General features: G+C 48.9%; 10 protein-coding genes across 10 annotated transcripts; 6 read left to right on the top strand and 4 right to left on the bottom strand.

Moving 5' to 3' along the window:
- Positions 1–245: 245 nt before the first annotated feature.
- Triagg1_6104 (uncharacterized protein) lies at positions 246–1,597 on the top strand (the record flags this gene model as incomplete). Its single annotated transcript, XM_062900692.1, has 3 exons — positions 246–280; positions 349–534; positions 595–1,597. The coding sequence occupies 3 exons, from the start codon at positions 246–248 to the stop codon at positions 1,595–1,597; spliced, it is 1,224 nt and encodes a 407-aa protein (XP_062754961.1).
- Positions 1,598–2,077: 480 nt separating this feature from the next.
- On the bottom strand, positions 2,078–3,994 carry Triagg1_6103 (uncharacterized protein; the record flags this gene model as incomplete). Its single annotated transcript, XM_062900691.1, has 1 exon — positions 2,078–3,994. One exon carries the CDS (start codon positions 3,992–3,994, stop codon positions 2,078–2,080), a length of 1,917 nt encoding a protein of 638 aa, XP_062754960.1.
- Positions 3,995–4,269: 275 nt separating this feature from the next.
- Triagg1_6102 (uncharacterized protein) lies at positions 4,270–5,766 on the top strand (the record flags this gene model as incomplete). Its single annotated transcript, XM_062900690.1, has 1 exon — positions 4,270–5,766. One exon carries the CDS (start codon positions 4,270–4,272, stop codon positions 5,764–5,766), a length of 1,497 nt encoding a protein of 498 aa, XP_062754959.1.
- A 2,868-nt stretch (positions 5,767–8,634) lies between these two features.
- Triagg1_6101 (uncharacterized protein) lies at positions 8,635–9,195 on the top strand (the record flags this gene model as incomplete). The annotated part of the gene is made up of 1 exon (XM_062900689.1): positions 8,635–9,195. The coding sequence occupies one exon, from the start codon at positions 8,635–8,637 to the stop codon at positions 9,193–9,195; it is 561 nt and encodes a 186-aa protein (XP_062754958.1).
- A 694-nt stretch (positions 9,196–9,889) lies between these two features.
- Triagg1_6100 (uncharacterized protein) lies at positions 9,890–11,570 on the bottom strand (the record flags this gene model as incomplete). The annotated part of the gene is made up of 3 exons (XM_062900688.1): positions 9,890–10,486; positions 10,543–10,564; positions 10,627–11,570. The coding sequence occupies 3 exons, from the start codon at positions 11,568–11,570 to the stop codon at positions 9,890–9,892; spliced, it is 1,563 nt and encodes a 520-aa protein (XP_062754957.1).
- A 622-nt stretch (positions 11,571–12,192) lies between these two features.
- Triagg1_6099 (uncharacterized protein) lies at positions 12,193–13,946 on the bottom strand (the record flags this gene model as incomplete). Its single annotated transcript, XM_062900687.1, has 4 exons — positions 12,193–12,850; positions 12,908–13,472; positions 13,523–13,661; positions 13,704–13,946. The coding sequence occupies 4 exons, from the start codon at positions 13,944–13,946 to the stop codon at positions 12,193–12,195; spliced, it is 1,605 nt and encodes a 534-aa protein (XP_062754956.1).
- Positions 13,947–15,461: 1,515 nt separating this feature from the next.
- Positions 15,462–16,007, top strand: Triagg1_6098 (uncharacterized protein; the record flags this gene model as incomplete). Its single annotated transcript, XM_062900686.1, has 1 exon — positions 15,462–16,007. The coding sequence occupies one exon, from the start codon at positions 15,462–15,464 to the stop codon at positions 16,005–16,007; it is 546 nt and encodes a 181-aa protein (XP_062754955.1).
- A 3,966-nt stretch (positions 16,008–19,973) lies between these two features.
- Positions 19,974–20,888, top strand: Triagg1_6097 (uncharacterized protein; the record flags this gene model as incomplete). Its single annotated transcript, XM_062900683.1, has 4 exons — positions 19,974–20,042; positions 20,104–20,169; positions 20,226–20,313; positions 20,371–20,888. 4 exons carry the CDS (start codon positions 19,974–19,976, stop codon positions 20,886–20,888), a joined length of 741 nt encoding a protein of 246 aa, XP_062754954.1.
- Positions 20,889–21,705: 817 nt separating this feature from the next.
- Positions 21,706–23,406, top strand: Triagg1_6096 (transcriptional regulator family: Fungal Specific TF; the record flags this gene model as incomplete). The annotated part of the gene is made up of 3 exons (XM_062900682.1): positions 21,706–21,774; positions 21,831–21,964; positions 22,017–23,406. 3 exons carry the CDS (start codon positions 21,706–21,708, stop codon positions 23,404–23,406), a joined length of 1,593 nt encoding a protein of 530 aa, XP_062754953.1.
- A 697-nt stretch (positions 23,407–24,103) lies between these two features.
- Triagg1_6095 (uncharacterized protein) lies at positions 24,104–24,766 on the bottom strand (the record flags this gene model as incomplete). The annotated part of the gene is made up of 1 exon (XM_062900681.1): positions 24,104–24,766. The coding sequence occupies one exon, from the start codon at positions 24,764–24,766 to the stop codon at positions 24,104–24,106; it is 663 nt and encodes a 220-aa protein (XP_062754952.1).
- Positions 24,767–25,023: the final 257 nt, after the last annotated feature.

The raw sequence follows: 25,023 nt of genomic DNA, 5'->3' as shown, positions 1-25,023 counted from the left end.
TTTGGTCCTGATCGAATGGATCAACTATTTTCCGAGTCCGATTGCCCTCAAGGTTGTGTTGGTTGTGTTGGTCTGACATCCATACTAAGGTGGGCTGTTAAGTGCCTTATTAGTCACCGCTAAATGTCTTTGCGACATCGCTACAGAAAAATATCTTTGCGATATCGCTATATCCTTCCCCTCCAACCTCTCTCTCTTCCATCAATCAATTCACCCAGTGGACATACGGAACGGATAAAGACACCATGTCGACATTTGGCCACTACTTTCGCGTGACGACGTGAGTCCTCTCCCTCCCCCAATTGCTAGGAACGCAAGACAACAGCCTGCTGACCTCCATCGTCATAGCGCCGGCGAGTCTCACGGCAAGACCGTCTCCTGCATCATCGAGAATTGCCCGCCAGGCCTGTCCCTCACCGAGGCCGATATCCAGCCGCAGCTCAACCGCCGGCGCCCGGGCCAGTCGGCCATCAGCACCCCACGAGACGAGAAGGACCGTGTGACTATAGGATCTGGAACCGAGTTTGGGCGCACGTGTGACAACCCTACAAGAAGCCATAATATTTGCCACGATGCTAATACCTAGGGTCGCAGATTGGGCACACCCATACTCCTGACTGTGCCTAACGAGGATCAACGCCCTCACGACTACGGCTCCAAGACCATCGACCTCTACCCGCGCCCCTCCCACGCCGACTGGACTTACCTCGAGAAGTATGGAATCAAGGCATCCTCCGGTGGCGGCCGGAGCAGCGCCCGCGAGACCATTGCCCGAGTCGCCGCCGGCGCTGTAGCCGAGAAGTGGCTGCGCGAGGCCTACGGCGTCGAAATCGTTGCCTTTGTTTCCTCGGTTGGCAACATCAAGCTCTTCGAGGACAGGCCTCTAACCGATAGCGACGATATCGACTCCCTTAGCAGCAACCCTAAGTTTCTCGAGCTTGTTGACTCACTCACCCGCGAGAAGGTAGATGAGTTCCTTCCCGTGCGCTGCCCTGATACTGCCGTCGCGAAGCGTATGGAGGATAAGATTGCCGAGCTCCGTGATCAGCACGACTCTACCGGTGGTACCGTAACCTGTATTATTCGCGGGTGCCCCTCCGGTCTCGGCGAGCCGTGCTTTGACAAGCTTGAGGCTCTCCTCGCCCACGCTATCATGTCTATTCCTGCTACCAAGGGTTTTGAGATTGGCTCTGGCTTCCGCGGCGCCGAGATGCGCGGATCCCGCCACAACGATCCCTTCGTTTCTGCCGCAGCCGCCGACGATGCGACGCCGAGCGCTGGCGCTGGCATCCCTCCCTCCCGCCTGCAGACCAAGACGAACCACTCCGGCGGTATCCAGGGCGGCATCTCCAACGGCATGCCCATCTTCTTCCGCGTTGCGTTCAAGCCTCCCGCTACAATCTCCCAGGACCAGCTTACTGCTCGCTACGACGCTTCGGGTGAGGGCATCCTGGCCGCCAAGGGCCGTCACGACCCTAATGTTGCTCCTCGCGCCATTCCTATCGTCGAGGCCATGGCCGCTCTGACTATTGCTGACGCCCTCATGGCTCAGCACGCGAGACAGACGGGCGTGAAGATTGCCGCAGCTGGACGGTAATGCATTTCAGAGTACGAGGGCTCAATTTACTACGAGTGAACGTGAAGAACAAGGGAATACACCAGCAGTATAGAAACGGCTAGGATCAAGGTGCTCGCAAAGATCTCAAGCGTTAGGAGAATACATCGTTTATTAGACTTCGGCTCCACGCAACAGCACGCGAAGGGTATTTCGTCAGCGACGATGAGAGAATCCCGGCTGTGAGAGGAAAACAAAACAAACAGTGGCAGGTGGTGAAAGATGAGGCGTCGGCGCGCTTCTTGAGGAAGTACGGATGCTCGGCTACGTCTCCTCAAAGAGATATATATCAACTTATATTAAGATACTCCTTTTATAGTCTCCTATCTAGGCGCCAAGATAGCCGCATATAGCAACCACGATATATTCAACATTCAACATTCAACATACTTCTTCTATAATTAACTCACGCTTTTTTTTCTAATTCAGAACGCAAATGATGGTTAGTATATAATTTGATCTTTAATTATTGCTGCCCGCAGGTGATGATGGGGTAGGTGCGTTAGCACGCTCCATCCGCTCATTCATACCAGGCTCATCGAAGGCTGAGTTGGTGTCATTTGCAGGTGACGGTGGCGATGGCGCCTCTGACCGTCCCATCCCGGGCTCACTTATATCATCCCAGCCAAGGACCTCAGCTATTGAGCTAGCATCGTCGTTTGCAATGGATGAAGGGGGCGGCGCATCCGAGCGCTTCATCCGCTGAGTCAAATCATCAGGGCCAGACGGGCTGCTGTTTGGCCTCGACGAGTAGGCTGGAGCATCTGGTGTCAGAGGCCGAAGCCTCTGATCTAGGTCATCCCCCATGTCTAAACCAGATGAAGACAAGCTAGATAAGGGCAAATCGCCGTCGTCCGACGCCTGCATGCTGGAGCTCTTCTCGCTGATATGGCGATCAGCCACATCAGCGGAGTCCCGCTCTGTGATCTGTTTCCAAATCGCATGCGCCAAAACGTCTTCGGCGCTAGGCCGATGGGAAGGATCCCACGATAACATGGCGCTTAGAAGAGTCGCCAGGCCATCGGGCATTTGAGTCTCCAGGCGTGCGAGGTGGTCCAGCATAGTAGAGTAGCGTTCATGGTCAGAAAGCGGACCAGACCACTTGCAACCATCAAACGAGGCCAGGATAGATAAAGCCAGACTGAAGATGTCGATAGAATTGGTGTAGGTCCTCTGAGTGGCAACCTCAGGCGCCTGGTAGGTGAGAAGTCCGAGAGACTTTTCAGAATCCTCGAGGCCCACCTTGGCCATGCCAAAATCACTAATGGCAGCGGCGGCAGGCTGCAGCGAGAGGACTAGCAAATTGCTGGGGTTGATATCTCTATGCATGATACCCGCGGCATGAAGATTTCTGAGCCCCTCGAGAGCGTGGCGGAAGAGAGCAAGCTTCAGAGATGGGCGGATATCCTGCCACGGCGCAGTCTCGAAGGTGAAGGGTGCGTAGGGCATGACCAGATGCATATCTTCAACCTCGGTTCGGGAACAGGGCAGCGGGTAGCCATGTCCGCATGATTTGAAGAGCAAAGGTATAAGGCCGCTAGATGCATGAGAGGAAAGAAGTGAAGCAATGCTGATCTCATTGGCCACAGTTTCGATATTGTCCTGCGAACATTGTATAGTCTTACACGCGATAGGATTCCCAGTCTTTCTGTCCACGCCGGCCCTAACGACGCAAGTATCACCTTTCGCAATAACATTGTGTAGGATGACATGCCTCAGACGGATGTGATCCGGCTGTGGTTGAATCGCGAAGCAGTCAGGGATATCCCAATTTCCAAATTGTGTTTGCATATATACTTTGCGGCTGGCCAAGAATGCACTTGTACTCTCGATGGTATATCGGAATGCATAGTGCAGCGAGCCGATGCGGAGCAGGTTGGTAGACATATGAAGGACATACTCCTCGTCTTTCCGCAATTCAATGTGATCGCCTTGGTTGTCAGCGTTCAGATACCACAAGGAGTGGTTGTCATTCGTATTGCGAATCATCAAGACCCCGGATTTGGGCTGAACAAAAACTTCGAATAGTTCACGCCCTTTGAAGCACCGTGACCTAGAAGAGCAGATTGGCATGTCGATGCGCTTTTCATGCTTATTGAAATGCAATTTTCCAACGATCCACTCAGAATCACGGCCACTGCCGCTTCTCCCGAATGTAAAGATAATTGTATATTTTGAGCGTATCCCAGCATCATGGGCGTCTGATGGGGTGGTGTTTGTCAAATGCCTAGATCCAGTCGTTAGGACTAGATCCACGGGTGAAGCGCCGGTGTCTTGACGGTGCTTAGCCACAAGCGACGCCAAGTGGGTTTGGGCCGCTTTGGATTCTGGCGTCAAAGTGGCAAAGCTAAGAGACAATTCTGTAGACGACAACGCCATGGTGGAAATGACGGTCGATGGTACAATGACGAAGAGAGTCACGATAAACCATTGAAGATGTTGATACAGCCATTGACCGCATTTCAGGTACATGCATGTACCTACCCACCTTCCAAAAACCCCGCCTTTGCCAAGTACACCCTTGGGCTTATACCCAATTGAAAGTACATGCAATGCGAGGCCACGTGATCTAAGCGCATCTGACGATGTGCAACTTGGCTCCCGTCGCTTGATGAATATCGCAACGCGTAACATCAGCATCAACCGTCAACAAAATGGCTGCTGTGACGGCGGAAGACATTCGAACGGTGGCGGAACGCGTACGGGCAGCAGACCAAGTCGTTGCTCCGTATGAGCGGAGGGAGCCATATGATTTCGAAGTCTTTGAGCCCCTCATGAAGATGCTCCCCGAGGAACGAGTCCCATTCCATCCGCCTCCACGACGCTCAGACCAAACGGATAGGCAGTATCATGTGGTTTGGAGGAATCATTTGAACGCCTGGAATCTTCAAAGCATCAATGACTACTTTAAAGTAAAAGGAGGAAGGCTACTATCTCCAAGCAGCGATATCGATGATGATGATGATGTCCGTGCCCACCAAGCCTTACGTGACCAAGAGAAGGTTTTACGAGGCATGAACATAGTGGATTGGGAATATTTCAGAAAACCTGTTGTGCCCGAGACATATGGAATCCCTCCTGAGTTTTGGGAAAGACTGCTGCGGAGAACCCACGGGGAGGACTTAAAGGATATAATATCAGAAGTTATCGGTGCATCTGGAAGCGAAAACGGTGATATGGCTCCATCATCTTCTACTCCTCAAACAGCTGGACTATATTCGAGAACTATTTCGAGTAGCATTGATTATGGTGCAGGGTCAGCAGCAGAGCAGCAAGAAGTGGATGGTTCGGTCCTATATCCCTCGATCGAGCAATCTCTCGAAAAACCACAAAGCGGAAACGAGATGAAAACATCAAGACTCTCTTCATTACAGAATGCCGAACCGGCCCAGACACGGAAACGGAGAAGCCTACCAGTTGAGGATGACGCCCTCGAAAGACCCTCTAAGAAACAGATGACGGACAAACAATCACCACTTTCAACTGCCTTGAATACAGCGGGCAGCAAGAGGAAGCGGGACGGGGGAGAAGTTTTAGATGAGCTGTCGTCTACCGACAAACCAGCACGACCTAGCGATAAAAGGAGGAGACTCGACACAGGACGGGAAACGCAGTCATCACAAAAGAGAAAGAGAAGTTCTCAAGGGGATGACGAGGAATTAGACGTTGCTCAGCTAGGATATGAAGTGCCAGAAACGAAGCGGAGGAGAGTGAACAAGACAGAGGTTGTCGACGCTAAGCAGAGTGCTCAAGATGTTTCTTCCGCCGCCGGTTCCGAGCGCACCCTGGCTACAGTACCGTCTCTCCGTATGACGCGTGCGAGGCGGCAGCAGCTCTCATGTGAGGACGCGCAGCTACTCCAACTCGATCAACGCGGCAAGCCAGACGTACAGGAGCCAAAGCAAGCAGCGCAGGAACTTGTTCGGGAGCTTCCCGCAGCAAGCCGGAATGGCCGCCGACCGAAGAAAGCGGCCAGCACAGATGCTAAGAATTCTCGCAAAACTAAGACTGCCAATGCCACCAAGGCTGGTATGAAGGCTTCTACGACAGCTAACACCACGAGCAAGACCACTACCAAGACCATCACCAAAACGAGATCCCGCAACACCTCCAGCAAAACCAGGGGCAAAGATTGGCTATCATCCACATAGCCACCAGGCCGCTTAGACAACAACGGTCTACTCTACAACCTCTGGACTCTACTCCGTCTAGCCTGTGGCGACATAGGTAGGCAAAGTAAGTGTATGAAGTCCGCGTACTGGTTATCCTGACAGGGTCGGGTGCAGCCAGCGGTGGACTTTGGTACAAGATCCGGGGCTTCGCTTCCAAGGTATCGACATGGCGGACGATGCTGCGTATGCTGGTTATCCTGACAGGGTCGGGTGCAGCCAGTAACGCCCCTCAGCTCGTCGCCGTGAGCGATTGTGCAACTCGGCCATCACGGCAGGTGGCGGATATACACATACCGAGCGATGCCCCCGGGTGCAGCGAGCCAAGTTGCGTATGCTGGTTATCCTGACAGGGTCGGGTGCAGTCAGTAACGTTTTCTCAACTCGTTGCGCTTATGAATGGTCCAGTACGTTGCAGAGAGGCTCGTTGGTGTTTAGGCCTGGTGCTCCTGATCATCTCATTCATGCTTGAGTGATCTCATCTATTTTATCATCAGCATTGTGTTTTTATATAGAAGCAAGCGTATAGATACCCCGTTATGAAACATGCAGTTCACAATACTAAATCATACAAATACATTATATCTTCTAAAAGACATCTCACTGGTATATCATCACAGCGCCTATTGTAACAAACCACATAGGTAGTCTGAGGGAAATGAGTGTTTCCCAAATAAGCACCTACTGTGCCGAGGATGGTAATACGCTCACCATACCGGTAGAGTAGGTACTTCAGGTTATTATATACCATTATATTTCTCATAACATCAAACCAGTTCAGCTACCTAGGAAAATAAAACAAGTGCAATACCAGTACCTGTAAATATAATCCTGCCATAATATAATACGTGTATGAATGGAGTTTTTAGTATAAAACTAATAGTGACATTAGCTCTGTTTTATAAACTATTCCAAATATAACTGCTAAAAAAAACCACAACGCCAGAACAAGTTGCAGTATTACCCAGTGGATGTAATAGTTTTTGATTAATTGGCTTCAGTGCGGTAATATCCTAATGCCTCCGACATCGACTTGTTATGGAATCTATATAGGTATACGCGACTACAAGCATCTATATCAGCAGCATGGTGATACTTATTCCATGCGGGTATACAGAATGTATCGCCTTGCTTCCAACGAAAGCATTGTCCGATCACCTCGGTGTACCCGCTGCCCGAGAATACGTGATATATCGACGAGGCAGTTTCACGAATGACAAGCGATGTGCAGCCTGCGTTCAGACGCTCAGCAGCGCCTCCAAGAGTTCGTGATACTATCGAATATGTTAGGGAAACAACTTGGAGACACTTTTACCTCTATTCTTCATACCTGGTGTACCGTCTGACTTGGTATAAATCTTCCGATGACCAGTCGCCTTCGTTCTCATCCAACTTGGTTTGCACGGCTGCCCAGGGGAAAACCAGGGCGAAGACTTGGAATCGACTTCTTCGTACGGATATGCAGGGGATGGGTAGCGCTCGACAAAATGCACCGGCATGAGTGTATAATTTGGCACATCAAGGCCGTCAAGCCAGACCATGGCTCCCGACCCGCCTTTGCCCTGATCGTGCCAGTGCCATGGAGGCGCGAGTACCAAGTCTCCCCGCTGCATGCGAAGACGTTTGCCTTGTACAGTGGTGAAGTCGCCTTTGCCTTCAATGATGAAGCGCATGGCAAAGGCTGTGTGTCTGTGGGCGACGGTGACTTCGTTCGGCATCACGATCTGGAGTCCCGCAGCCAACGTGTCATTTGCAAATGGAGGCTCTTTGCATAAATCTGTCCAGCGTCAGTTCTCTTGAACTTCAAAGTACATGCAATCATATAGCGTGACTACACGCCTCGAGCTGGATTGATCAACATCAATGTTCGTCTTTCAGCCTCTTCTGGAGGCACCACCTGCCCTGCAAGTAGTAAAACAGGGTTGATCTGCTCATACTGCCAGACCACTGGCACGCACGACGAATTCGGGACTCGTGGGGTTAATCTTTGCCATTTCTGTCCATGTCTCGGTCGGCATCTCCGACGTGGTGCTGCTTACAGCTGCCGCTTATACACAAGGAGATATAGTGAAGACTCTCTTCGAGAATGGAAGCATCAAACCAACGCTCTTGTCGAGCATGACTATGTCAACCTTGAATGTGGGCCGGCTCTTCTATAGGCAGTTAGGAATGGACATGGAAATTTGGTCCAATGGTTACTAAGAAGAGGAGCAAATATTAACGCAAAGTCTGGGTTTAGAAAGGCAATGTCAGCGATAATACGAATCAAAGCAGAAAGGGGCGCGGCCGTTCGTTTTGACAGTGGAAAGACAGCACTGCTCTGTGCTGCTAGCCAAGGCCATGAAGCAATGGTGAGATTGCTTCTCTAAAATGGAGCAGACGTTATGGTGAATGATTACGCTGGACAAACAGCGCTATCCCTGGCAGCCAGCAACGGGCACGAAGCGGTAGTGAAATTGCTATTGGAGAGCGGAGCTGATGTTACGGCAAAGGATATTGCTAGACGAACTGCATTGTGTCTGGCGGCAGCCCAAGGGCGCACTGCAGTGGTAAGGCTACCGTTAGAAAAGGGCCCAAACGCAAACTCGCAAGCTACCTATGTTTGAGTTGATGGAGATCGAGCACCAGCATATTAAGAACCTTAGCATAAGCAACAGATCAGTCCATTTGGCGACCGGTGGTGCACTCGCAAACCTACAGATCAAAAGTCCTATCATGAATGGTGGTTCGCTCTATTTAACAGTACCTTGGAGGGCGTGCTAAGTTAGAGATCGGGAACCTTGTTATGAATGGCGGTTCGCTCTTTGCAAGGGTAGGTGGCGGCGACGCCAGGTCTACGAGGCTATCGAGATGAATGGTGGTATGCTGCATATGGAATGCTCTGGTGGAGGTACCAAGCCCAAGATTGAGAAGCTTGAGATGAATGGTGGTTTACTCTACTTGAACGCAGATGGCGGAGGTGCTGCCGTGAAGATTGGGATTCTAAAGTTGTCTGGTGGCGAGTTCAGCTTCAATGCAGATGGCGGTGGTGTTGAAGTCGATATTGAGAGGCTTGAGACAAGCGATGGCTCATCTAGACTGGCTAAAATGGAGATGGTTCACATGTCTAATGAGGAAGGCCAAAAAGCCTTCCTGAGACTATGCGTGGAGCTTCCAAATGGGCAGACGATGACATATGAAACAACCAGCACAGAGGCTACGAAAAGAATGCCTAGGGGCTTGCGTCTGAACACAGAGGGAGGACCGACACCACTTCATATGGCAGCCGAGGATGGTCACGCCGAAACCAGGGAGCTTCTTCTAGAGAATGGCGCTGATTCCAACGCAAGATGGCACCCGGGCGCGTCTCCGCACGGCAAGATCGAGCGCCGTCATGCCACCTGGTTCGGGATACCCTGTGTTGACATCTAGATGGCCTCTGTCCTTCCACCCAAGAAGCCGGAGAACGAGTGAGCTCTGCCAAAATTTTACGGCTTGGTGTAGGAGTGGGAATCCTTTTGCATCGCGACAGTTGAGTTGAGATTGGAATTCCTCCAAGAGAAACTCAAAAATACTTTCGTCGAGCGTTTCGAAAGCTTGACCAAAGCCTAGTATAGGCTCTTGCGCAAAAGGTGTTGCAAAGGCGTTGGTGTTTCTATGTGGCTGGGCTATAAAGTTCAGAGCTCCCACAGACTTCAAGAAATGGAACTTCTTAATCCAAGCATGACTTCGGAATATAGTACGTCCATCTGGTTCACGTATAGCCTGGGAACAGCTAAGGACGGTTCCGAAGTAATTAAAACCTCCCGCTGACAAGGAGCTGAAGATTTTGTTCCTCGCTTCCCTCGACTCTGGGAGTAGCAGCTTGGCCATCTTAAGGTTGCCCTGAACTAAAGCTCTGGTAAAAGGAGTGAGACGGTTAGGGTCCACAACTGGGTAAATATCTGCTCTCCTTAGCTCGTAGCCAAAGATTCAGCTGTCCAGCACCTCACTAAGCGGCGCCTCGATTTTCAACCACCCGTCTAGAAGCTCGCCGTCAGGGTTATTTGCCTTTCAGTTCAAGCCCGTAATCCAGCACTTCAGCACGACTCCGGCTCTTCCGCAGGCCGGCCGCATAGACTTCATCTCAGAGGAACTCGCAGTTAACGGCCCCGAATATTGCCGCAAGTTGTAACCAGCCCTGAGATACGGAAAACAGTGAGTTAGCCATGTCGTTTTCGAAGATGCCATTGTTGCCACTGCTACTGTCTCCAAGGCTATGGTTCAGTGCCAATCCTGAATTTCGAAAGCTGCAATCCACACCTAATACAACTGGTCTCGCCCAAAATGCAGCGTCCGCCGCGCGAGAATCCACTCTTGCAGGGTCCAGCCTCTCACACTTGTCGGGTGGCCACCCGAATCTCGTATAAGGACCCCATCTCGATCTTCGTGGCAATAGCTGGGAATGCCTGGTGGTCTCCGTTCCCGCCTTGAAAGTCCAGTGGAACGACTCCTTGGTGTAGCTCTCGTAAAACAAGGCAGCCTTCAGAAGCATCGCGTCTCCCCACCCCAGGCCTGAAATATCGATCAATGCATTAGAGTAGACACGCGCCATGGCCTGTGCTTCTCGCTCCCAGTCTTCAAACGTCGTCTTGAATAGTACACGGAGCATCGACCCAAAGGTAGCAGAGACCGAGATGAATCGAGATTGAATGACCGTGAGCCAGCACTCGAAAGATTGCGTCTAATGAAATGACAGAAAAAGAGAAAGTTTAAGAACACCATGTAAACCATACAAACACCTGTTCGCCAGTGGTCCCCCCTTTCAATAGTAGATAACGGCCATCAACTCGAAGCTGTCTGCTCTTCTGCACATTCGCTCACCGCGCCTGGTCTTGAGCTCTGTCCTCCGCCAACCGCTCGAGACCCTTCGCTTTCCGGTTTCCAATCACCGCCTTTTCGTGTAGTGTCATTGGCATTTGTGGCAACGGCGCGCGCGCAATCGCCTCGAATACAGGCACCCACGCTGGGGTATCCTTAAACTCTCGCCGTGCATCACTTACAGCAATCATAAGTAGAACCCTAAGCACAAAATGCGCATCATTACCAGCAACGTGAAGCATTCCGCTTGTGACGGGGATGCCGAAGACTTGTAGGAGCAGCTTGAGGCTATAATTACGAGAATCCTGGAGGGGATAGTGAGCAGCCCTTGTCGTGTCAATTATAAAAATGGGCTTAAGATCAATGTTAAGATCCTGAAGAAGTTTTTTTTCCATAGAGATTCCATGGGCGACAAGGATCACTGGATGATGTGGCTTAAGAAGCTTCTCCAGATTCTCCTTTAGGCTGGCGAGCGGGATGCATCTGTGTTTACCAAAGCAAAAGCGATTATCCTTTGTGCAAAAATAAGTAGGATCTTGAATAACCCAGTGATATGATCGTATGACTTTTGCTTGTGATTTTGTCCATGGTAAAGAAGCGTGGCAGAGACTATGCAGATCCTTGGTGTGTAGGATAGAGATGCCAATGTGGAATTGTACCGGCAGACCGCGTTGCTCTTTAAGTTCGTCAATGTCGATACCTACAAGAGTTGCCTCTCTGAATTGTGTCTTCGGCTTCTTTGGCAGCCAGGTAGAGATTGTGTGTGGCCAGCGCGGAGACATTCTCCGATTAGACGAGTTTCGTTTGTTGAGGTATCCAAACAGCCAGCGCAGAATCACGGTTTCCTTCAGCAGAACCACCTGATGCTCCGGCTGAGCTGAAGCCTGTTTCTCTTTCATGATTTCAGCTGTCGTGGACCTTTCGGAAGATGTTTCGAGATTTGCCATTGCTGAGTTGAGTTTCTCGCTCTCAGGAGTGAGGCATAGCCAACTTTTAAGTACGTGTACTCTTAAGCTTTTTTTTTAACTGAACTTTAACCAAGGTATTTGCCTCAAATTCCGTTCCCTTGGGCTGCGAAAAAGTTTGACCCGCTGGGTTGCGAGCGGCGAGGCGCTGTTCGAGGCTTTTGCGAATGCTGTTCCACAAGATCGGGGGTGTTGAGAGGCTTCACTTGCTGCATTAGCTAGCATCCCTCGGTGAGAAGACAATTTGCCCAAGATTAACGGACCTCGGTCATTACATACCTTTTTCACCCAAACCCCTTTTCATCTTAACCTAATAGCTAGGTTAGTAAAGTATAAATAAATAAAGACAATACCGACGTCAGAGGTCCAAACTACCGGTGGGAAACCGGTAGAAGCTCCGTTTTTTAATAATTGGCAGGGGGGCGATATATTGTAGCGCGGGGGTTGGCTGACCTCTACCAACAGGAGCATGCGACTCAGAATTTAAAGTCTTGGGATGCAAAAAAAGGAAGACATCTAACTCAAGAGAAGAGCTTAATGGGACCCCGAGTTCTCCACTACCTATGGTCGTATGTACTAGGAGGCATAATGAAGCGGCTTATATTCACAGCATCTGCCATGATTTTGAAAGCAATGACCGTGTTATGAGTCCACGGCTTTTACTGTAAGGCCATAGCAATTGCTTCTCCCATCGGTGCCCCTCTACTCGTAAGCGATCCGGAAAACCTTGCCAAAACTCCATCACTTGGGGCGCCACAGCGTAGACCTTCCATCCCGACGCTGCCACCCCTTCAGCCTCTTCAGAAAATGCATGTTTCTCCCCTTTCGCCGCCTCCGAGAGTTCATCTCTGCTTGTGAGCGCGGCACTCTGTTTGGATGCGGCGGCACTAATCTTAGAGTCGCGTGGCCGGTCGGCAAAGCCCTTGGCCCACTCGTCTTCTGGAAGCTGTTGTGCTCTGCCTTGGAGCTGGATCTGTCGAGCTTGCTCCTTCCAGTAGAACGTCAATGCGACTTGGGAATTGCTAGCAATCTGTTCGCCCCTGGGGCTCGCAGCCTTGATTGCAGAGTGCCATCCGCGAGCGTCCATGTCTTTGAGGATCAGCATCCGGGCGTCTGGCGCATTATCCTTGCCGACGGTTGACAGGACCATGGCGTGTGGTTTCAACGACGCCGTGGTTGATGGCATTCGATAGCCATCGCTCAAATGCCTCGTGGGGAGTTGCCGGAAAACATTCGAACCCTGGGGGATCCGTCGGGCTACTCTGTTCCAAAATCACATCCGGAGTAGGTAGCTTATCAACTGTTTCTTCATCTTCTACCCCTCTGCTGGAGCAGAGTTACTAATCCCTTGCTTTTGTACCATGGCATAGTCATTTATCCTCTGCTTCTCTGCTGCAGCACAATCGTCAATCCTCCGCTTCTTTACCGTAGCACAGTCGTCAATCCTCTGCATCTCGGCCGCCGCAACGTCCTCGATCTTCTGCTTCTCCACGGCAACCATATCCGCAATCCTCCGCTTGTCCACCTCAGCACGGTCCTCGATCCTCTGTTTGTCCACCTCGGCAAGATCCGCAATCCTCTGCTTGTCCACCTCAGCAACGTCTTCAATCCTCTTCTTCTCAGCCGCGACGACAAGGCTCTCGCTGTGACGGGCGTCCTCTTGTACGCTGTTGAGGAGTCTTTGCTTGACCTCGGAGGCACTGTGCACCAAGCTCCCACGCCTCTTTGGTCCCGATTCAAGCCCAAGATCTTTAGTGTGGAAGACAATGTAGTTCTTGTCACGAATGAAATTAAGTATGTGTTGTAAAGGAAAGCCGTCTAAAGTGGACCTTGTGGCAGCAATAAACAAGGCATCATCGTCACCGTCAGGAAATCGTCGTTTTTCTGGGCTTTGTGAATAGAGCGTTTTGAGAAATAGAATACAAGGTGCTTACTAAAATACGAAACTGGTGACTGGGACCGACTGCAATGCCTAGGCTGGGGCTCCGAGGACGAAAGCGGAAGTGCTGGGGTGGTAAGATCTTGCTGCTGGATGACGACGGAACCCGCTCCTCCATACCAAGACCTCGGAGCCTGTTCAAAAGAAGCAATAGAGTGTACGCAAACTCGACGCACTATCCACTCAAGAAACTGGAGTTGGAGTGGCGTGCCAGCCACTTTAAAGGACATGTTTAGCTGACACATGTTGTGAATGTGCTTGACATCGCTAATCTCATCATCGGACAGTGGTTGAATCCAGTCCTTGGCTCCAAAAAGCTGGGGTCGCTCAGAAAAGTGAAAATCCAAAAGGTGCGCATTTTGTTTAGGGTCATGCGCAGACAAGACAACTTCTTTGATATGACGTGGGAGCCAGTACATGTGGAAGGGCGGATTGGGGGGAGATTTTCTGAGATGGAGTTGAACCCGAAAGTATAGACCACGTGTCTCGTCCCATGATATGATAAGAAGTGGCCTGCAGCAGGGCCAATCTAAAACAAGAGGAGATTTGAACAGGTAGGATTTCCCACGAGGGCATGGATCCTCGGTTCTTGCTACTTGAGCTAGGACAGGAGCATGGGCAGGAGACTCGGACTTGATGTAGACATAGTCCTGAGTTGAATGGTAAGTTACGGCGTTTTGTATATAAATGGGGGATATATATGGCAAGGGAAAAGAGTCTACCTGGTGGTCAATGGGGACGTGGTCATCCTCAGCCGAAGGGAGAGGCGACTGCTCGCTTTGTGGAGATTGCAACGATTGTTGGCTGGCATGAGATGGTGCCGAGGGAGCAAGAGAGCGACTTGAGCGGCGAGAGTGCTGTGACATGTTGGGAAAGGAGAAGCGGCGTGGAATCTGAAGATAGAGGCTGCATTAGTACTGGCCAGGCGAGAGTTGATGAGCGGGAGGAAGAAATTACGCTTTTCACTCAGATGATCCAAGAGATCTCCAAAGACCCGCAAAGGAGATAGCTGGAACAGTGTTTTGATTTCAACAAAGCCTTGTAAGTCTGAACGAGCCCGACTGTGATCGATCCACCAACGAGCACGGGCAAGACACAATCCTCAGAGCCTGTTCCAACAAGTGTCGCCGTGGAGGGCGCGACTGCTGAGAAAAGGCTGCAAGGGTAGTCGCCCGCGGCTGATTAATGGAGAGCGACGACAGTGAGGAGTTTCCTCGTCACAGCTTGCAAGGCGATGAAGCAATGCTCACATTCTTTATCAAGAGAGCACAAGCACGAGGTGCGATATGCGTGATGGGGAGGCGGTGTCGTAACAAGAAGTACAATAAAGCAAACGGCTAGAGGGGAGCTTGTAAATGCCGCTTTAGCTTACGTAACTAGCCGCGATTATGAGGCTCGCGGGCGCTGAACTAGTTCTCGTACTCAATACCTACGAAGTGACATACGACTAATCGAAACTGATGTATATTAAACTTCGCGCTCGTGTACTGCTTAGAGGTACTATACCTACCTGCCGAACGTTTGCCACATCATTGCTTCTTTCCCTATAGTACTACTAATAAAACAAGAATTTTCTGTTCTATAGATAAGCAACAGTTGCAGTAGACTTTTAATTAGCCTTTATAGTCAACTTCAGCTTTTACTAGCAGCCAGCTTTTATTTTATAGTAGCTTATACAACATTAACATCAGTGTTTACAATAGCCTCTTTTTAAGCATTTTTTTATCCTCGTGCGGCCAGTCTATAAGCCTCTTGGACTAGGTTTTTGCAACACTGTCTCAGACAGCTACCCGTTGGTCCCACTTTTAGATACCAACTGTGTGAGGGTACCAACGGGTAGATTTACTCGTCCAGCCTAACAATAACATTCTCGCACTCTGCAACATATTCCCCTTTGTTCCTCTTGACCTCAATTGCCGCAACCGTCAACCATAATGCTAATGAGCGGGGCTTCGATCGTGAAGCAGGGCATAGTGCGTAACCTACGATCCGCTACGCAACAGCTACAACCATGTGGAGTCGACCTCTCTTTACGTCGCGTCTTAGCCTGGACTTCACCTGCCACAATCGACTTCGATAATTCACATCGACAGGCCGCTAATGCCTCCGAGCTGCGTTTTAATAAAGATACCGATACCGAGACTATCGAACTACGCCAAGGGGCATATCTTGTTGAATTCAATGAGACTATCTCGGTCCCATTAGATTATATGGGCCAGGTGTTTGTTCGGTCGTCACTGTGGCGGTCTGGCGCTACGCTTACGGCGGGTGTTGTAGATGCCGGTTACGAAGGCGCTCTTGGTGCATTACTTGATGTAAAGAATCCAGCTGGTATCATTCTTCACAAAGATGCCAAGCTAGGGCAGATCGTGATGCATCAGTTAGAAGAGAAGGTTGCAGGTTATCGTGGTATTTATCAGTTTTCGGAGAGCAGCCTGGGACGCGATGGACCTAGTAAAACACGACCATACACAACCTAAGGTACGTGTAGTTTCTACCAGGGAGTTTAGAACAAAATAAAAAACAAGATACCCGGCTACTTTCGATAGCTCCTTGCTACAGATAAGAGATAGTGCCCTAAAGCATCCTGCACGACTTCATAAAGGTTAGAACTCCCTAGTAGAACACTCGGCTGCCAGCCAGTTCATCGTCTCGTGTAGGACGCTCCCCAAGGTTATGTGATTCCCTATGACTGTACAGGCTTGAGCCAGACAGGCAACTGACTTTTCAAAAACGTTTTCCCATTCCACGACTTCCCTATAACTGTACAGGCTTGAGCCAGACAGGCAACTAACTTTTCAAAAACGTTTTCCCATTCCACGACTTAGCCACGCACGTACGAAAGTCCTCCAGTTGCCAGCCAAGTGTTTGGTATAACTCCCTTTTTAACACCTCCCAGCTTGCCAAGATAGAGAATCTCACGCACACCACACCGAGACACAAGATAGTGTACGACTTCCCCAGCGATATCGCCCCAAAATGCGGGCCGAAATCCCAAAAATGCCACTTTACGGCCATTGAATTGGCGCACCGTCCAAGCAAAGCAGCCATCCCCAGCCCAATCCACGGGGCCAGTCAGCCTCTCAATACGATGGACCATGCCGAGAACAACAGTATCAACCCCCTCTGGGAATTCTTGAATATTCGTGGCCTTAAGAGCGTTCTGGGTATCAGAGCAAGAGGCTGATCGGAAAGAAACCCTAGACGGAGGTGTCAACATGCCTCCTTGACGTTGCTGAATGCTGAGGAAGCTGGCTATGACCTCAGCGTGATGCTCTACGTGATCATATCCCGGAAAACACTCGATGTATAGATGGTTGTTGACAATTCGGGCGGTGGGTCTCTGCCAGTTGAAAGGCTTGTCTCTTTTTTCACCCTGAAAAATGGTAGAAGGGTATGATCGCCTGTAAGCCCCGACTACTGTAATTCCATCGTAGGCACGTTCGCGGACTGCCTGATGTACCTTTAAGTCGAGATATCGAGGCAGGGAAGTACCCATTGTGTGCTCCTCTATCGTAGCTTCGATTCGAGGGTACATCTTGCTGCCACTAGTATAAAGACGTCTGTGTAAAGGTGTCATATTAGTTCTGGGAGATATTTTGGGGGCGTGTCTTGGGAGCAGACCTAGTATTTGGGACCCGAACAGTACGCAAAGTGCAAGCCATGCGTTTCCCCTTCCGTTGGGGTAAAAGAGTAGGTATTCTCATCATAATTCGTGTTGCAAGCAGCGAGGTATATCAAGACTTTTTTATAAGTACTGAAATAGGTTAACAGAGCTTGTAATCTGATAGGCTTCTTCCGGCTGCAAGGTTTTGGCTTCTGTAAGGGAAAACGGCGCTTTAAGGATTTTTAATCTATAAGATTATACTGATCTGACAGCTTATGTAAATCAACAGATACTATAATAAAGCGTAGTAATAAGATAACGGCTATTGCAGTAATATTTCTAGCTGAATAATCTTGTAGTACCCCCTTTAGAACCTCTTATGTTAAGAGGCACCCCTCCTACGAGAGTAGGTAAAGGTAACCAGCAGGTACCTATATACGCAGTACTACCTACATGTACCTAGGTAGGTAATAAGTAGTAATATTCGTATATACTCCTCTTGTAATACCATTGGCTTACTACTATAGTGATTACATATCTCGAAAAATATTTTTTATAATCCCAACACTCAGTGTTACGTTTCTCAGGCTGCGGCTTTTATACTCCTCTTGTGACACCTTTGACTAATGTGATTCTATATTACCTGTCTAATCTAAGCTTATGTGATTCCATGGGAGTATATAGTCTTGAGAGAAACAGCTTATTCAGTCAACTAAAACGATGTCCTAGGATAAATTGAAATGATAATCGTCAGCTGACCAACTTTGCGCTGAATAACAATTGCCCCAAGTAGTCTAAGAGGAGTGCCATTATGCATGCAATTAGGGCTGCAAATCTCGGCTACAGAAGTATTGCTAGAGCAATAGGATAGTTTTGAACAACCCAGCCAGAATTTGCGAGCAAATATAAGGGAGCATCTAAGTAGATCTATCCTTTTCTCTTGGGTAGAAGCTTCACCGTTGTGTAACATAACAACTCTACTTTGCTTGGGAGAATAAGCTCTATGACACATACTTGACTGAAACATGATGCTACGAAAATTGTTTATAGGTAAATAATGTAACCGCCATCTTGAAGTTTACGTACGGTGTATGAATGGCTTAAGAATGTTTTCTGTCTCTCGTTAGACAAGTAGATAAAAAGTGGTAATTGGCTGTTTTCTCCATGGCTGCAAGAGTGTCTTAGTGGTGCAACGCTAACAGGGGTGGCAAGCCACAATTTAATTAGGAATACATCCTTCTTCAACCATTTCGCAACACACCTTTCACCTTCTACTATTATTACAGACCCTGAACTTTCCACTACTTATGGTCATATGTGCTTGTACACAGATCTCAGCATATCTATATAGTATTGGGATCATTGGGATCCAGACATTTATAGCCTATGAGTCCGTTGACGTTGTACATGTAAAGTACTTATACAAAATTAAATAAGATGTTAACAATCCATCTAAAGAAGTATAATCACTCCTTTTCGCAATTGCTTCGGCAGCCGGATGTAACAGGGACAATTGGTGGCGAGGCAGACGTTGATGTGATTGAGGCAGAGGAAGAGGTGATATTCAACGAGGTATGCACGCGAGGCTTCCTAAGTTTCGCTCTTGTAAGGCGGTCGCTTTGGCTGAGTTGAAGGACTTCATTCGATAGCTTACTGCATGCAGTAGGTGGATTTTTTAAAAGGAGTTAAATATGCGAGATGCAAGATCAAATGCTTTGTTGATGTAGATGAGGCGTGGCATCTAGTAGTTTGTTTGGGCCGGTTTTGAACTTGGCCCCCGAATTGGGATAGCTAAATTAAGTGGTTCGTTTGTACAATTTTTTTTAATGGCTTCTAGCGTTTCTTCTCTTGCTCGCCTCCTCACTCGCAAGCGTAACCAGTTTCGACGATTCATTCCCAATCTCCGCAATTGAAACAAGTCATTTTCTAGCCAAGCTCCTCTTCTCAGCCCTTCTCCTACCCGTTCTCATCTTCTGCATGGTCACCAAGCTTCCGATACCTTGCTATTACCGTCCAAGGACTTCGCATCTATCCGCACGCGTGGGCTCTCCACTCTTTAGCTCTCATGTATATTATCTCGTTGCCAAGAGATGCGTAATCATTTTTGGTTTGCGCTGTAATACTCAATTGATTAATTTATATATCTCTGCATCGGTATGTAGTGCTACTGCTTATTCCCCAGGGCGCTGTTTCAATATTTTTATTGTTTAATTAACACCTGTTTCTTTAACGTTCTTACCGAGCATTTGTACAAGGTATGAGGTAAGATTCGTACAAGGTGTGAGCTGATATTATTTGTTAGTTGATAAGGCTTTATCATTTATCATGATTACACATATACATTTATTTCCTACGTAAGAGTTCGCTGCTTTCCTATTAACAATCGGAAATTAGTAGACATCGTCCATACCCTTTTTTTTTTTGCTGCTGGCCTTATTTAGCACAAGAAGTCCTTTGTTTGCAGCCATTCAGTGGCAGCCAGCATCCCCATACCGTAGTCTCTTTCAGGCACAAATGTAGGGGATGTGGTGGATCCAGCCGGCCCGGGAATTTCAGGTGAAGGGGCGCCACATGGTCACGGATATATTGTAATAGAATAAAGGGGGCCATATTTAGGACAGAACCCTTATAGCAAATGGGAAAGATCCTTTCTATATTATAATTGCCCCTTATAGTTGTATATAAAAGGCCCTATAGTAACCAACCATGGCAATCCTCTGAAACATATCTGCTTACATAACTTATAGAGCCGCTTTGAGCCAACAATTCGTTACTTAACTGCTTCAGATTGATAATCTATTTCAATCCTTCTGCATCGTGATCCAGCACTACTGCAAACATGAAGACCTCTTTCTTTATCGGCTCTGCCATTATAGGCGCTGCTTCTGCATACAAAGCTACTACCACTGTAAGTAAATACACATGTAGATTTACCAAGTCTACTTCATCGCGGCTAACCAGAAGTCTAGCACTATTATGATGGGCAAAAGGGTGGTTGCGGATGCGGCTCAGGCTCTAGTGCGTTCCCATGGCAGGTAAGACTTTACCCTTGTCCGAATTATGAGCAACAATTATTGACCCTTTTCTCTAGCTTGGCATTGGTAACGGAGTCTATACAGCAGCTGGCTCTCAGGCCTTTTTCGACACGGCCGGTGCGTCGTGGTGTGGCGCGGGCTGCGGTAAATGCTATAAACTGACCTCGACGGGAGAGGCGCCTTGCTCTACCTGTGGCACAGGTGGTGTTGCTGGCCAGAGCATTATTGTGATGGTCACAAACCTGTGCCCCAATAATGGAAATGCACAGTGGTGCCCAGTTGTTGGCGGTACTAACCAGTATGGCTACGGCTACCACTTTGACATTATGGCGCAGAATCAGGTCTTTGGAGACAATGTGGTTGTTGATTTTGAGCCTATTGCCTGCCCAGGCCAGGCTGTTGCTGACTGGGGAACTTGTGAATGCAATGGAATACAAGAGACCGATACTACGCCTGTCCTAGGTAATGACACTAGCTCACCTCCTCCCAGCAGTTCAAGCTCAAAGCCGTCGGCATCGTCGACAAAGGCGGCGACATCGTCGTCAAAACCAGCGACATCGTCAAAGCCAGCGGCATCATCGACACCACCATCCAGCGGTGGACAACAACAAACACTCTACGGCCAGTGTGGAGGTATTGGCTGGGCAGGTCCTACTGTTTGCCAGGCTCCGGCCACCTGCAAGGCACAGAACCAGTGGTACTCTCAGTGTCTCAACTAAGCCGCACTGAGTCTCTGACATATACATAACTTGTTTCTGGTATTGACTCCAGTATTCTCCTGGCTTCAACTTGACCTGTCTATGGTTGATTCATTCTTGTATATATAAATTTTACGTTAGCGCAGAGCGCCAATTTGCTAGATTGTTATTTCAGTTGCTCCTGAAAATAGAACCCTGCGACTCCACATTGAGGACTCCAAGTCTTTGAAATCCAAAGTCAATTCTGAACTTTTGATCAAGAGTCTAATGAGTCCTCGAATTTTCCACCGCTCATGGTCGTATAGTATGGGATTGAAAACCGGCATATAGCGTCTTCAATCAGCACATGATAAACTGGGAGTAGCTGTTGTCATGTTTCAGTTGCCGCTGTTGGGTTCTCTTAATGGCTCCTTTTTATTAATGAAATATTTCGCATCCGTGAAGACCCTCGATCAGTATTGTTTCTAAAATGACCTCAAGTTAATCGCGACATCACATTGAGTAGAGGGGATATCGTCGAATGTATGTAATGTTGTTCAAGCCTCGGGCCGCTGAATATAGAGGCCTGTCAAGGAACAATAGCTGACGAGATAGAGCGAATCAGAGTAAGACAAAGTGTGGGCCTTGGGGTGTCTTGTGCTAAATAGCTGAAGGAGCCTGATTTATAATCCATCTATTGCCTGATCTTGATGAGAGAGCTGATGAACGATAAATATTCTGGGACTGGTCAAGTGCCCTTTTGCGAGGTTTTATTTCCCCAGGTACTTGGAAGCCTCTTAGACAGCAAATTAATTGCTTATTCGAGTCCTTTTCACCCTGCACCCTTTCAATTCGAATCATGGACTCACAAGTGGGTTCCACGGCCCAGCTACCTTCCAGGGCAGAGGAACGGCCAGTCGTCGTTCGTGTGAGTTAAACCAGATATTCAATGCCGTTCCACATCTGTTGACACTCTAATGTAAGGCTTGCGACATGTGCCGGAAGAAAAAGATCCGCTGCGAACCTACTGCGCAAGGATGCAGTCCTTGCACCAAATATGGCACAGTGTGTCATTTTACGCCAATTGCAATGAAGAGGAAGCCTCGCAGACCAGCTGGGTCAGTATGCTTCTCCAGCCCACGGAGTTTGCCTTTATTGAGTTTTCCGCAGCTTCAAATACATCGCACAGCTCGAGAAGAGACTTTTAGGAGTAGAAGCTTTGCTAGGAGACAGGTCATTGGGAAAGCCAACTGTACCTGACATCGGTTCGCATAAAGAACAAACGACACCCGCGGAATTACTTGGCACAGCGGTGTTGAACACATCTCCCAATGAAAGCAATCCTTGGATACAAAAGAGTGAGCCACAAGCTCCCTCATCTGAACAAACGAACAATCTATTAGGGTTTCACCATGGATCTACATTTCGAGCACCCGACCACAATGCAACCGATTGGTCTACGCTTGGCAGTTATGTAACTGACCGTTTGTGGCCTCATCCTGCTCCGGAATTACGCCCAGTTTCTCTACCAGTGCGTCAGCAGCTACCCACAAAGGCAGTCGCTGAGGAGTTGATTGAGGAAACTTTCAGCAACTACAATAGGTTTCTTCCACTTTTTCATGAGAAGGACTTCTTGAAAGAGTTTCACCTCAAGTACTCGACTTCTAATCCTAGAGATGCTGGTTGGTGGGCATGCCTCAATGTTGTGCTGTCGATAGCGCATCGTCTCCGCGCCATACGAACATTAGACCCAACACAAGAGCACATTCTAGCTTATGGCTATGCTCAAAACGCCCTAAGCGTCGTCTCTGAGCTGAACGTCTCCGACCGCAGCCTCTCCGCCGTTCAGGCTCTGGCGGGTATGGCCTGCCTTCTTCAGGGCACACCAGATCCGGAGCCAGCCGCAATGCTCGTGGCCGCAGCTCTACGCTTGGCCCAGATCATGAATCTGCACAGAGAATGTTCCAGTCCAGGGCTCACGGAATCAGAAGCCGAGAAACGGAGGCGGGTGTTCTGGAAGGTGTACATTCTTGACAAGGATATTAGTCTACGAACGGGCCGACCCTTTGGTCAAGATGATGATGACATGGATGTACGTTTGCCATCAAACGCAAATCTTGAGCTGGGTAACCTGGACCTCTTCAACTGTCGCATAGGGCTTGCGCTTGTTCAGGGGCAGGTGTATAAACAATTGTACTCAGTACGGGCTGGACGACAGACAGCGGCACAGAGAGCGATTGCGGCACAAGAGTTGGGTTCTTTATTATCGTACTGGAAGTCCAGCGCGCAGCTGGAAATACCAGAGAACTTTGCAGCATCGTCAGGGTTTCAACTTTCAGGCGAGATGATACACAAGGTGGTTCTACGACTCACATATCTTCATTGCCTCACAATGATTGATCGCCACTTGCCCCCGATGCCACCATCTTTCTCCAACCAAGAGCTCAGCCGGTCCGAACCATTGGTACCGCCCCCAGGCAGTCTATGCGTCGCTGAGGCACGCAAAGCGATCCGTCTTATCGAAGCTATTCCTCAAGGAGACTGCGCCTGTGTCTGGTAAGTGACATGTAGAGAAGCAGAATCTTCTTGATTCTTTCATCTGACTCACTCTAGGATGCTTCTTCATGCTTTCTTCGCTGCAGCTAGCAGTATGCTCTATAATTTAGCACAAAATCCTATATCGCCAAACGCAGTTTCAGATCTTAATCTCGTCGAGCCATTTCTACGTCTGTTGGAGACACTTGCCAATGATCCAATCACACTATCGCAGTCCAAGGAGTTGGTGCAAATGCATCACACTTGCAACAGCTTAAATCTCAAAGCCAAAAGGGCTGTTCAACATTTCAGTTCAAGGTCTCTGGCGTCATTTACATGACGATTTAACATTAAGCCAAGTTAATATAAAAACAGACAAATGCATACAGCAACAGGATAGATGCCGCTACACAGGTTGCCTTGACCCGAAATATACCTTTACTTGGCCCCCCTAGCTGCAAGTCAATCCTGCGGGGCGTTGAAGATGGTTGAAAGGGCTTTCATGCACCCCAAGCAGTCGTCGAGCACTGGAAGATCTCTTTTGAGGTCCAATCTGTACTACTTGAGGGATATAGTATCACACGAGATCAAATAAGAGGCGCACAAGGCAGCACACTGTATCTATTCATTATCCTACTCTAAAATGATCTGTCTTCATTTCCAACCACACCTAGTAGCAACTCGCCTATCGAGATCTGAGATCCGTTCCCCCTTGCCACACCTTATTTAGCTTCTTGGAGCTTCAGGAGCTTCTTTACACTCGGGCGCGAGAGCATGTTGTCAAGCCACTTCTTGACGTGTGGGTAGTCATCCTGGTTGAACTCCTCATTCGGAATTCGCGGCTCGGCTGTGTTCTGCCACGTAAAGAAGGCAATGTCCACGTAGGAGAGGCGGCCACCTAGGAACCAGGAGTTGCCATCCACGTCAGGCTTCTGCTTTGCCAGGTGTCCCTCCAGCACTCCAGTTACGCGGTTAACCTCCTTAACGTAGCGCTCTCGCGCCTCGGGAAGCGGCTGATATATAATAAACCACATCGCCTGTCCGTAGTATGGTCCCTGGCCGGTGGTCTGGAAATAGAGCCATTGACGAGCGTGGTATGCCTCAGCTGTACCCGGTACGAAGCTTAGTTTGTGGTCGTTGTCATATTTCTCTGTCAGGTACTCAATAATTGCGCCCGATTCCCACAGCGTGAGGTCTGTGTTTGGGTCCTGGATAGACGGCAGCCGCCCATTTGGGTTGATGGCGACGTAGTTGGGATTCTTGACATCGTTAAGTGGGATCACTTCGGTCTCGTATGGCAGTCCTAGCTCCTCGCAGAGGAGGATGACTTTGCCAGCGTTGGGCCCGTGAATTCCCAATACTTTGATCGGCTCCATTTCTCCCATTTAGATGAAGGTGTATCGAATTATCCGGAGATTGGTTGTAGGATGGAGAGCTCGCAAACTGACCTAAAATATTGGCTGATGATGAAAGATCCAGTGAATGATAAGGCGCAGAATAGACCTGGAAACAGGAACGTCTGGCTTCTTTTAAATACATCGCTTCCTTCTCCCTGCCTTGAGAGTTAAACCTGATTCAACACTAACCATGAAGGAGTAGCGAGCTGACAAATGTTGACAATACTACACAGCATTCCCACTCA

This window comes from Trichoderma aggressivum, assembly GCF_033847375.1.
Source record: "Trichoderma aggressivum f. europaeum strain CBS 100526 chromosome Unknown scaffold_023, whole genome shotgun sequence".
NCBI lineage: Eukaryota > Fungi > Ascomycota > Sordariomycetes > Hypocreales > Hypocreaceae > Trichoderma > Trichoderma aggressivum.
This window is presented reverse-complemented; position numbering and strand designations above follow the sequence as displayed.